Source organism: Aquarana catesbeiana, linkage group LG04, assembly GCF_042186555.1.
Source record: "Aquarana catesbeiana isolate 2022-GZ linkage group LG04, ASM4218655v1, whole genome shotgun sequence".
Classification (NCBI taxonomy): domain Eukaryota; kingdom Metazoa; phylum Chordata; class Amphibia; order Anura; family Ranidae; genus Aquarana; species Aquarana catesbeiana.
Genome location: NC_133327.1, coordinates 364,787,826 through 364,801,158, shown reverse-complemented (window position 1 = coordinate 364,801,158; position 13,333 = coordinate 364,787,826). Strand labels below are relative to the sequence as shown.

Sequence of the window (13,333 nt, the reverse complement as noted above, 5' to 3'; positions counted from 1 at the left end):
TGACAGGTCCCTCTCTGCTCACTGAGCGGGGAGGGGCTTGTCAGGCCGCCTATGGAGGGATCAGATGAAAACGGACAGCATGTCCGTTTTCATCAGATCTCACCCGATCCGATAGCGACGGACCTGGACGTAGAGCCATCCGTCTGCTTTTTGCGGATCGGACCGGGTCGGATGTCAGCGGACATGTCTCCGCTGACATCCGACGCTCCATAGACTAACATGGAGCTCCCGTTCAGGTCCGCCGTCAAAACTGACAGGCGGACCTGAATGGTCCGATCGTGTGAAAGGGGCCTAAGGGAACATAAACCATTGCCTATTGCAATCACACTCATGCAGAGCAAAACTACTAATCCTGTATGTTTACGATTTTAAATAGATGATCCGCACAGCAAAAGGAATAACTATGAAAAGAATGCACAGCTAAACACTTGCACCATATGTAAAGCCACATATTTTATTATATTGTACCATACACACAAACATACTTACATAGATGCTTCAAGAAAACAAATAAAAACAGTTGGGGAACAACCCAAGTCCATCCAAATTGAAGGCCTCGGTTTAAGGTAATTGCCAATGGGTGCAAAAAATGGAGCAAAAGCGGAGTTCCACTCGTTTGTAAGTGTAGCTGCTGACTTTTAATAACCAGACACTCACCTGTCCAGTCCAGCGATGCCTCTCCCCCTCCTCTCCGCCATCATTGCAAGTGTGGGCACCCGGCTGCGCTCTCTCAGTGGCCAGACAATCTTCTGGGACCTGTGAAGTGTCCCAAAAGATTGCAGAGAGGGAGGGGGAGAGGAGGAGTCACCTAAGAGGCGAGGCGATGAAAGCAGGAAGTGGGAGCTGGGTACCTGTCAAAAATAGGTACCCACTCTAACCCCCCCAAAAAAATTACATGCCAAATGTGGCATGTAAGGGGGTGAGGAGTGCTTAAAGCAAAAGTTACACTTTTGGGTGGAACTCCGCTTTAATTTATTAATTTACTAAGTGCAGTTGCTCTAGATCAGGGCTGTCAATTTTATCGCGGGCCACATCAGCATTATGGTTGCCCTCAAAGGGCTGGTTGTATTTGTGAGACCTTATGGTCCCTTTCACACGGGCGGATAGAATTCAGCTTTTAGCTGAGGATAGATCAAGTTATCTACCGCTGCTAAACTCACACAATGCTTTCTTATTGCCCCATTCACACACTGCATTTAGCAACGGTTTCGTTACATGGGGTTTAGAAAAAAATACATTTGACTGCGTCCAGGACCGATTTATTGCAGCTATCTGCACATAACTGCAGGTAATCACAGTGTACTATTTCTCCTGCAGATAGCAGCAGCAACAAGGAAATAAAAACAGAAAGCATATCAGAAATGGCAAGATTATTCCAACACAGCTAAACGCAGCCGCATGTAAAAGCACGTAAACGCAGCTAATTGTAAAAGGATTGTTGGCAGGGGATTGTCTGTTGACAGACTGTAGTCCTAAAATCTTACCGTTAGTACACTCCTTTTGACAATTGTGTACCGTTAGTGTGCAAGACAAGATCCGGGCACACGCCCTTTTGACAAAGATCAGACGCTCAGTTGGCCAACAATTGTACTGTGTGTACGAGGTTTTAGAGGGAGGGTCGTACACCGCTGGTATCATCCACAAGAAACTTTATTGGAAACTGCTCAGACGAAACACAATGGCAGAACCATGTTGTTTGAGAAGTCTCCAATAAAGTTTCTTGTGGATGATACCAATGGTGTACGACCCTCCCTCTAAAGCCTCGTACACACGATACCAGTGATGTGCCACACTCCCCTTTTCAACTGGCATAGAATTGTATTTATTGTAAAATTTATTGTAAAAATCAGAAGCATATGTACAGAGCACCCCACTCCGCCTAACATCAGAGGTCAAGAGTCCTCCACCCTCACTTACTTCACAGTGAACACCCCTTGTGCTGCTGCCAGAAAGAAGCTGGGGCAGAGCTGGGAAGCAAAAAAAAAAAAAAAATGGTCTGGAGGAGGACCAGAGGAAGGCTGGAGTAACCTTCTGGAGTCTGCTGAATGCTGAGATCAGGGGAGGTGGAGACAAAGGGGTGCTGCGGCTACACAGGATCTGCAGGAGTTGTTCTGTCCTCTCTGCTGCTGACAGCTGAGACGCGGCTGTGAGACAAAGATGAGCCTCTATGCGGCTGCACAGGAAGATCTGGAAGAGCAGTGATGTCCTCTTCTCTGCTGCCAACTGCTGAGACAAGCTAGGGGCAGAGATGAGAGGGGGGGAGGGGTGCTGCGGCTAAAGGAAAAGTGTGAGGGTCACATTAAATGGCCTGGGGGACCAGGATTGGGTCAAGGGCCTTGTGTTTGATACTTGTGCTATAGAGCTTAGTAAATGAGAGGAAGCTCTGCTGACTTCAATTATTTTCCTTGCATGTAATTGGATATTGTTTTCAAAGCAAAGCTTTACCTCATTTACTAAACAGCACTTGTAAAGTGCAGAGTCTGCCTGCCTTTAGTAAATCAACCCAATATGACCCCAGCATTTTCAAAGCCTCTGAAATCAGGCAGAAGGATCTTCCAGAGCTACAGCAGCTCTGTCCTGCTGCTGCATGTCTAGCTTGGCAATAAACCGTACTATGGTGTCACCATATAAACAGAGCCCTTTTTCATTGGTTAGACAACCTTCCAAGGTAAGATCATACTCACATTCCTCCAAGGACCTCAAGAGACATTAAATCGGGGGAGTAGCCCGTTGCCTGCAGATCTATTGATTCTTTGCTAACTTTTACTCTTCTACCTTTAAAGTTTTCCTTTCCAAAAAGTACTGCATCCGGCTCTGAAAATTCCTGTTGGAATAAATATCATTCTCAGTACAAAAAGATTTCAAATGCTACCTGTGTAGCAGCTCATAGACATGAGATAAAATCACCTGATAGAGCCACATTCGTGGTCTTAAGTTGGCCATAAATGGACGGACCTGTGTCCAATTACTGTTGATGGCGAAATAGAGCGATTTTCTTTCCTGCCACCTGTGGCAGGAAAGAAAGTTGCATCATGTATGGCTCGCCTAAGCCATTCAGTAAGGTGATCTCTGCTGAAGAGGAAGGTTAGAGTTCAGACTGTCTGATACTTCACTTTTCATAATAAATAGATAGCATAGAATAGCCTTTTATTTTGTCTTTTCTGCCCAAGCCATCCCAATGGGCTTATTTCTCACTTATCTAGTTCACGGAACCTTTGAATTTTTACTTCTCAGTTCAAAATTAAAAAAAAAAAAAATGCTTTCCAAGAACTGACTTCCTATATCATCATGTGACCCTCCAAGAGCTTCTTATCCCATCATACACTGCCTTGCTGTATCACAGAATATGGCGTTTATCACTCTGGACCACACCTCCCTCAATACTATACCACCTCTTTATTTCCACTCATTTTCCCACTTCTTCCTGTAAAGTGGCCATACAACATGCAATCAGATTGTATAATCTCCTTTAGATCTATTATCAAGTATGTAGTGCAAGGGCCTGCCTGATTTGATACAAATCGAATGGATTGTTCAGGTAGGTCCTCCCATGCCACAGTTTTGGTAAATCTAAAGGAAAATGTGCAAGGATTGTACGATCTGATTGCATAGTGTATGGCCATGTTTATACAAATACATGGGAGGAAGACATTCAGCTGTCATTGTTCTTGTAATCTAGGTCCAGCTCAGGGAGGGGGAGGGTCTAAACACACCAATTTTAATTTCATGACCCATTCACACAGCTTAGTGAATGGAGTGCACCTTTTTTACTGTGTTTTTCCCGTGACACACATACAGCAGCCCAGCTCAGAAACCCCTTGGGCTTAATAAAGAAGCATGATCGCCTGCTCCGAGAATGGTAGACAATTGACATGCGTGTGAAAAAGTGCCAACAGTGTTGTTCTGTGTGTTGTTTTTAAATTCAGAATTTAATAAAGGGGAAAGAAACCTAACTTGCATCTTCAAAGCCTTTAGTTAGCCTATCAAATGCATCAATGAAATGCCAAACCTTCTGCTTTACCAATGGCTAAAACATTAGACCACCCTGCTGCCACTGGCTATCTAGTTACACAGTGACAAGAACCAAAATGTACACCAAGCAGCTTGAATCTAAACTGCATGGGTCATTAGAAATTGTTAACATCTTAATTATCAGTAGGTCCTACAGCCATAACGGGAGCAGCTGGACACAAGGCCCACCACAACCTCTGCACAGGGTGAGAGAATTTTTTTTTTTTATTGAAGATGATTTGTATAAGTACAGAACATAGCCTTTGGGTATTCCCAGCTAACAAATAGAGATAACACAAACTACTAAATAATACAACTCATCAAATACAAAGAACAAAACATTCCATACACTGCGCTCGGCCGTTCTAATAATTTATTTCAAGGATTAAACAGGGTGAGAGAATAATTAATGTATTCTATGCCATACTACTGGTCTAGGTTAAGTTATCTAAAGCATTTGTATCAATATGTCTACAAGCAGATGTGTTTAAATGAAATTAACCAGAACATAGGAGAATACATAGCAAGAAGAACAGCTTGCAACATGAGAAATGAGAGAATACTGTACTTACATAGCTTATCATCTTTAAAGACCTAATACTTGCATCGTGTGGGCATCCCATAGCGCATAAATTGGGAAAGGTGCCTTCTTCTAATACCCAGAGATTGCCTGAGAAGTCCTCTTTGTCATACAAAGCCCACCTAGGAAACAACACTCATGACTGAAATTGGAAATCTAAGATAATACATAATTCAACAATACAAAATATTTAAAAAAATTTAATAAATGTTGGAAGTTCCTTATTAATGGTCAAATAGTGGAATGCTAACAATACTCTAGACATGCCATACAAACAAATTAAACATGGGGCAGCTACAGCTGATTTCTGTTTCAAATGATATTAAACTGTTATCATTAGTAAGAATTTTTTTTTTTTGAGGTTTGAGAAGACATGGATGTAAGAAACATTCAGTTGTAAAACCTTCCAGTCAAAAGTTTCCCTATGTGATCTATGTTCTAGTGTATGCCACAACAGCAAACGATTATTATATCATACACAAAACAAATTATTTCTCTACTAAGATACATTTTTTTTTTTTTTACCTGACATTTCAAGTTAAGTCAGCAATACATGATGGACATAAAGGGGTTAATTTACTTATAGAATAGAGCATGGAACTTGGTCAATAAGGTAAATTAAATAAACATGATTTCTCATTCGTTCATTGACAGACATGGTACTTCCTTATTCAGAACCATAGGGTTACATCACCTCCTACAGGAGTAGGACACTAGGCAGAAAAAAGACTTGGCTACGCCCATGGGCAGTCCTAGGTGATATACACCCCCCTCTCTGCTATAGGCCTTCAGTTTTTCTGCCTAGTCAGGAGTAAGGACCTACTTCCCTGCTGGGATCTCTAGTCCTGGCAAATTTTTTTGTTGTTGTTTTTTTTCTGGATTTTTTCCGGTGAGATCTGCACTCAACTGCCGGAATGGGCGACGGGTTGGACATTTGATCCAGTGGTCTCCCCAGTCTGGCCAGCGAGCGCGTGCAGACCGCAGCTATGCGCTAGGTCAGCCGCGACATAGCTCTACTGGACAGGGGGTTGCCCTGTAAGTTAAACATCTTGCGAGGTCGCATACCCCTGTGTCTCGGCCCGAGTCGTAGCGTCCCTCATGGTCGACACAGCACCCCCATTTTGGTGGCAAGGAGGTTCTGTCTGGAGCGGTGCCCGCCTGGTCCTGGTATGGTGAGTGAATGTCCACCCTCTCCCCTTGGTGAGTTTGCGGTGGACGTGGCCCCCTCCCCGGGTCGCTCGATCCTGAGGGTTTCCCTTCCACCCTTGCACCCTCTCTTCCTGGGGTGGATGGTCCCTGGAGGTCCCCCTTTCCGCCTCCCTCTTCTATATGGGGTAGTGTGGTGCCGTGATGGATCCTGGGGGATGGGGTTGAGTACTGGTGGGCAGGGGGTGCAGAAGCTCAGAATGGAGTCCATTTGCTCTGTGGTAGCATCTCTTCATCAGGGTGACTTTCTTGCCTCCATTGACATCAAGGATGTCTACCTGCACATTCCGATATGTGCACAACATCAGCGGTTCCTCCGCTTTGCAGTGGGAGAGGAGCATTATCAGTTTGCGGCGTTACCCTTTGGTCTCGCCTCCACTCCTCGGGTCTTCACCAAGGTGTTGGCCCCGGTTCTGGTGCTGCTGCGCCAGCAGGGAGTTGCTGTTCTGGGCTACCTGGACGGCCCGCTGCTGCAAGCAGAGTCCCCTGCGACCCTGAGGAGCGACGTGGAGATCGCTATTCAGACTCTGGCAGATTTTGGGTGGCTGATAAATTACCAAAAGTCTGCGCTGATTCCAGTTCAGAAATTGGTTTATTTGGGTCTGACTCCGCTCTGGCCAGTGTTCCTTCTGCAGGACAAACTCCAGAAGTTACAGGCGGCAACCTGCTTACTGCTGTCCAGCAGGTGGGTCTCCCTGCGGACTTGCATGCGGGTGCTAGGCCTGATGGTGTCTATGTTTGAGGCGGTCCCCCGTTTGCTCAGTTCCATACGAGACCTTTGCAAAAGGAGATCTTGTTAAAATGGGACAAATGTCCAGGGTCTGGACAGTAAGATTCGGCTGAGCCAAGAACCAAAGGGTCCCTGATCTGGTGGCTTTGTTCCCCGGCTCTTCGGCAGGGGAAATCCTTTCTCCCTCTGTACTGGATGGTGGTCACCACCGATGCCAGTCTGTCCGGGTGGGGAGGAGTCCTGGGCCTGAGCTCGGCTCAGGCCCTTGAATGGATCCAGGCTACCTATCAACATCTTGGAACTCCGGGCGATCAGACTCTGTCTGGATCATTGGGCGGATCGACTTCAGGGGCTCCCGATACAGATCCAGTCGGACAGTGCCACGGTGGTGGCCTATGTCAACCACCAGGGAGGAACAAGGAGTGCGTTACCGGGCCTGGAAGTAGCAGGCATTCTCCGGTGGGCAGAGCGTTTCGTCCCGGCCATCTCTGCCCTCCACATTCCGGGGGTGGACAACTGGCAGGCTGATTACCTCAGTCGACAAGTGTTGGACCAAGGGGAGTGGTCCCTTCATCAGGAGGTACCGTATTTATCGGCATATAACACGCACAGGCGTATAACACGCACATTCATTTTAAGAGGGAAGTTTCAGGAAAAAAACTTAAATTTTAAATAAGGAACTTTTTAAGCAAAATAAGGGTCAGTGCCCATCTGCAGCCTCACCATTGCCATCAATGCAGCCTGATCAATGCCCACCTGCAGCCTCATAAGTGCCATCAATGCAGCCTGATCAATGCCCACCTGCAGCCTCATAAGTGCCATCAATACAGCCTTATTAGTCCACATCAATGCAGCCTCACCATTGCCATCAATGCAGCAGCCCCACCATCGCCATCAATGCAGCAGCCTCACTATTGCCATCTATTGACTTCCTATTACAGAGGCCGCCAAGTAAACAGGAGATTCTCACTGTATGTAATCTGACGGCACTCATCCCCCCCCGACCATTGCCTCCGAGGCAGCCGAAATTGAAGTATTGGCGTATAACACGCACACGCTATTTGCACCCGATTTTCATGGTGAAAAAGTGAGTGTTATATGCCAATAAATACAGTATTTCAACAGATATGTCTGCGTTGGGGCTCTCCAGAGGTAGATCTGATGGCATCCCGGGTCAACAGGAAGGTGCAGAGGTTTGTGGCTAGGTCTCTCTGCCTCGGCTGTTACGCAGGATTGAGGCCGAAGGAATTCCTATCATTCTAGTGGCCCCGGACTGGACTCGTCGGTCCTGGTACACCGACCTGGTGAGTCTGGTCACAGACGCCCCCTAGCGGCTGCCTCTCAGGCAGGATCTGCTATCCCAAGGGACAATCTTCAACCCTGCTTTACCGTCGCTGGCTTTAACGGCCTGGCTGTTGAAAGCCAGGTGTTAAAGGATAGAGGCTTATCTGCGTCGGTGATTCCGACACTACTCAAAGCTAGGAAGTCTACTTCCAGGAAGCTATATCATCGGACGTGGAAAGCGTACATTTCATGGTGTGAGTCAGTGGGGTTTCACCCATGTTCCTTTTCGGAGGCTCGGATTTTGGCTTTTCTTCAGAGGGGCGTTGAAAAGAATTTGGCCTTGAGTGCCATCAAGGGCCAGGTGTCGGCTTTGGCAGCTTTCTTTCAACACCCCTTGGCTTCATATTCCCTGGTGCGTACCTTCATTCAGGGGGTGCGACATGTGGTTCCACCGCTGCGATCCCCGTTGCCACCGTGGGACTAGAATCTGGTGCTTTTGGTTCTACAGAAGCCCTCGTTTTAAAATATTCGAGAAATTCCCCTGCTCACTCTGTCACAGAAGGTGGCCTTCTTGGCTATCACCTCTGCTCGCAGGGTGTCGGGAAATTGGCAGCGATATCGTGTCGCACGCCCTACCTGGTGATTCATAAGGACAAGGTGGTTCTTCGTCCTTATCCTTTGTTCCTTCCAAAAGTTGTTTCTGATTTCCATTTAAATTAAGACATTGTGTTGCCTTCCCCATGTCCCAGGCCACAACATGTTTATTTGGCAGCTACTGAGTCCTTTCGGAGGTCAGACTCCTTGTTCATGATTGTGGATGGGCCAAAGAAGGTGCTGTCTGCTTCCACAGTGACCATTTCTAGATGGATCAGACAGACAGTGACTCAGGCCTATTCTGTCAGGGGTCGGGTTCCTCCCTTCTCGGTGAAGGTGCACTCTACTGGGGTGCTGAGTGCCTCCTGGCCATCCGTCATCAGGCGCCAGCGACGCAAGTGTGCAAGGCGGCCACCTGGTCGTCGGTGCACACGTTCACAAAATTTTACAAAGTGGATGTACTGGCATCTGTGGATGCTTCTTTTGGCCACAAGGTTCTGCAGGCTGCGGTCTAAAGGGTTTTTCCCTCAATTAAGGGGTTTTCTTGCTGTTCAGGTTGGACTCCAGTTGTTCTTGTTGAGCTCCAGATTGTCTAGTTGGCCTGTTTTTTTGTTGGCTTCCCCACCCCTCATGTTTGGCACTGCTTTGGGACATCCCTATGGTCCTGAATAAGGAAGCGCTGTGTCTGTCAATGAACGAATGAGATTTTTGACTTACCATAAAATCCATTTCTCTGAGTTAATTCACAGACACAGCACCCACCCCTCTATAGAGTTTTTAATGCTTCTGACACTGCTTGTGACAAAACTGAAAGCCTATAGCAGAGAGGGGGGTGTATATCACCTAGGACTGCCCATGGGCGTAGCCAAGTCTTTTTTCTGCCTAGTGTCCTACTCCTGTAGGGGGCGATATAACCCTATGGTTCGGAATAAGGAAGCGCTGTGTCTGTCAATGAACTCAGAGAAACGGATTTTACGGTAAGTCAAAAATCCTATTTTTTTCATTGCATGTGAATGGAGGATTAAAGTCAGCAGAGCTTCACCTTATTCATGAAGTTAAAGTGTTACTAAACCCACAACAATAAAATCAGCCTGTATATGCAGTAAAGCATGTTTGTTATACTCACTGTGGAACCTAAGGGGTTAATCCTCCGCATTGTGTAAAAAAGCTATTTGATCTTGTCTTCTCTGATCCTCCCCTTTTTTTTACTGTCCCCAATCCATCTGCTGATAGAACAGAGCCCTCTCTCCACATGCTCTGTTTGGAATGAAAACTGTGAATGAGGTGCAACTGAGTTCAGTTTAATCCTCCAATCACATGTGAGAATTTTTTTTTAAGTTTAATTGAACATGATTTTGCATTCTTTGCAAACTGAATTTTCACTTAAGATCACCTCATTAAGATAAGTAATCATTCACTTTGCAAAGCGAATATGCGCCTCCTTTAGTAAAATCAACCCAAATGTCTACAAAAGACCTACTAAACATACAGGTGTCAGCATTAATAATGTATGTTATAATGCTTACTGTTCAAAAAGTGAACCTTGTGCAGATTGTGCATGCATTTATTGCTATAGATTAATAGCAGGAACTGTTGCTTTCACATAGTACACATCTACATACATTATTTGAATGTATAAATCACAAAGGTATCTTTAGGAAGTGCAGGACAGAAAGAGGGACCATATACAGGTCCCAGCTCATCAAAATCGCAGTATGTCATCTTTACTTTTGCTTGCCCAGTCATTGTTGTGTATAAGAATATATTTGCTGTTTGCTGAAAATTGGCTATTTGCATGTGTCTCTTACCTGCCTGAAGAAACTCTGCAAGACATTATTTTAAAAGAGTCGTCTATGTTATTCACATCTCCTTCATATATTTGATTTTGACCTTGGAAGTCAGGTTCTGAAAACACTTCAACCTTAAAAAAAAAATCAAATGAAAACAAAAATCTCATACAAAAATACTAATTGATCAGAACAGAATGTGAAATGTATTGTTTGTTTTAATTGTTACAGTTTCCATCAGGACAAGTCAGTGAGGGCTAGATACATCATTAGTAATTAAAAAAGAATATTTATAAAATGTTCTCTTTTTACTATTTACCTACATGACCTCTACAGTTCACTATTTATAAGTCTATTCATTTCTAAAGTGTGATTATCTAGACTTACTTTCAGTTACAAGCTAGGAAGAAATAGGCGATTTTTTATATAGTTTAGTATAACCAATAAGATACAATACAGAGACATATAAAACCATTACCATATTGGGGAAAGTCACTATTCATACCTTAAAATGTCCCCATGGACTATCAAGGGTTTCCTAATGAAAAAAAAAAAAAGGACAAATATTTACATTGAAAAGATAACATTCTTCAAATACTGCATTCAGGGGAAGCTTACTAAACAAATCATTTTTACAATTGTCTGATAAATATGTGTTCATTTAAAGCTTCCAATCATGTGCTAAGCAACTTTTGTTTAACCCCTTCCCATCCACCCTGGCATCCCTTTAAAGTTCAGGGGTCTCAAACTGGTGGCCCTCCAGCTGTTGCAAAACTACAAGTCCCGTCAATCCTTTAGTTGATGACGCATTAACAATAGTGTTAATGAGAGGCATGGAGGAAAAAGAAACTAATTCCCAATTAGGCTGAGCTTAAAGCGGAGTATCACCCAAAAGTGGAACTTCCACTAGTTATACACATTTGGCACCTTTGGGGGGGGGGGGCAGGATACCTGTCTTTCACAGGTAACCTGTTCCCACTTCGGGGAGCCTCAGCCGCGGGTATTGGCATCACCACCTGGGCTCCCCCCTCCTCCTTCCCCAGCCGCTGGGCCAGTAAGAGAGAGGAGCAGAGCCTCGGGCATGCGCAGAAGGGTTCCCTTACTTGCAATGGAGGCGGCATGCACCCGACAGCTGATGGAAACAACAGCTGCGGTGCCGACATCGCTGGACTCCAGGACAGGTAAGTGTCCGATTATTAAAAGTCATCAGCTGCAGTATGTGCAGCTGCTGGCTTTTAATTTTTTCCACTATTTCCAAATAGTGTGCCTAAGGCTGGCCATACATGGTGCAAATTTCTTTCCAGAAATTCGCACAAGTTCCCCATCAACACAGACAGTGTGGAATCAGCAATTGTCTTCTCCCAGTGGAGGAAGCTGTCCCCACCAGGAAGAGAGACAGGGATTATCGCTAGTGGCTATAGCAGCCACTAGCGATAATTGGAAAAGAATCCAGCAGGCTGGTTGTACCCAAGTTTATCGGTCAATCAACTTTCAGCCTGCCCATTAACAGTTCGAATCTCGGCCAGTTCCTACTGAACCAGCTGAGATTTGAACCGTGTATGGCTGGCTTAAGTTGGATATATTGATAAAACCACTTAGGATTAACCTCAAATTCTGCCACTAACTGTGCCAAAGATTTTAAAGTATCACTATCATAGAGGTGTTCCAAGGTGTATATTCCTGCTTTTTTCCCCATATCTGGAATCCCTGGAGTTTACACATTTCAGGAAAAAGGGGACTATTCCTAATGGGTGTACATTTAGTGAAGGAGAAAATACCCAGTATTTTTTTTGTCACATCCTATATCTTGAACATTAAGAAAAGAGTAGGGATGATACCTACAAAGCCCTTCAAACTGGCATCTCCGAAGTATATAAAGGTTGGTGGCCTTAACTCATAACAGAGCATAGGTTGTAGGATGATATAGAGGACAGCTCACAGTTCCACCCTGCTAGATGTTGTAACTGGGCCATTAAGAAGTAGATCCATGGATTGGGGACAGATAAACTTTCTGAATTGATTAGATACAGGGGGTCCCGGGTTACAAACAAGTTAGGGACTGTAGGTTTGTTCTTAAGTTGAATCTGTTTGTAAGTCGGAACAGGTACATTTTTTAAGTGTAGCTCCAGCCAAAAAAACGATTTTTAAGCTTTTTTGATAGCATAGGGAAGGGTTAACACCCCTGTAACATTTGTTTTGCTGTCTGTGTCCCTGTTCAGAAGATTTCACCTCACTTTCTGTCCCAATGACAATTGGATTTTGAACATTTTGGATTGTTGTGGAAACAAGCCTTGGTGATAAAGCATCAGTGGAGGTACCTTTTCCCCATAATAGCTCTTACAGGAGTGAATTTCCCTTCCTAGGGGTAGATTTCCTCTCACTTCCTGTTGTCTCCCTCCGTTTGTAAGTAGGAGTCGTTTGTAAGTCGGATGTTTGTAACTAGGGGACCCCCTGTATTGTAAAAATTCTAATTTTATCCTTGGTGACTTCCTACTTCAGATTAGGTCCCTAAATAAAATATTAACCCTTACAAAGATCCTTGGGGATATCCATGTAGGTCAGAGAATTATGGAGAAAATATAGCAACTGCTAACAATAATTAATCTGAACTGAGAACTGTCTGACTGCTTGGTCTGTATTTTGGGAGTACAAAAAGAGGTTAGCCGGTCATACAGGGTTTAAAAAACTCCCCTGCATATGACTGGATGTTTAAACATCTGTAGAGCTAACATAAAATGTACACCACTACTAAATCAACCCCACATAGTATCCATTTTTTTTTTTTTTTTTTTTTTTTTTTTAGCAAACTGTACAGTGGAACTGACATACCATAAGAATTGGCTGTACGGAAGAGATTTTGCAGCTCTTAGCTCCCCAGTCACCAAAGTTAGAGTACATTCCTTTCTCCAGTATGTATTGTTCCCCCGTAAAGTCAGGACATTCGTAAGCCACCCATCTGTTTAAAAGTAAAACAGAATTGTCAATACACATCAACAGCAAGTGTTATTGTAAACCACAATCTCCTTATCTAGAAATAGTGCAATCTAATATACGATAAAATAAATGTCAAATCCCGTCATTAAATCCAGTTTATTGGCAGCCTTAAAATACCAACAGTTTTGATGTAATCCAGATATTCAA

At 44.4% G+C, this 13,333-nt stretch overlaps 1 protein-coding gene across 3 annotated transcripts in view; it reads right to left on the bottom strand.

The window, feature by feature from the left end:
- The window catches only part of CRYBG1 (crystallin beta-gamma domain containing 1), a 343,574-nt gene that overhangs the window by 16,165 nt on the left and 314,076 nt on the right, over positions 1-13,333 (bottom strand). For all 3 annotated transcript variants that reach the window (XM_073627016.1, XM_073627017.1, XM_073627018.1), the window contains 5 exons: positions 13,022-13,148; positions 10,698-10,730; positions 10,214-10,326; positions 4,584-4,713; positions 2,685-2,824 (listed from right to left, as the gene is read on the bottom strand). In XM_073627016.1, the coding sequence (XP_073483117.1) occupies positions 2,685-2,824; positions 4,584-4,713; positions 10,214-10,326; positions 10,698-10,730; positions 13,022-13,148 (543 nt within the window). The remainder of the gene's footprint in view (positions 1-2,684; positions 2,825-4,583; positions 4,714-10,213; positions 10,327-10,697; positions 10,731-13,021; positions 13,149-13,333) is intronic.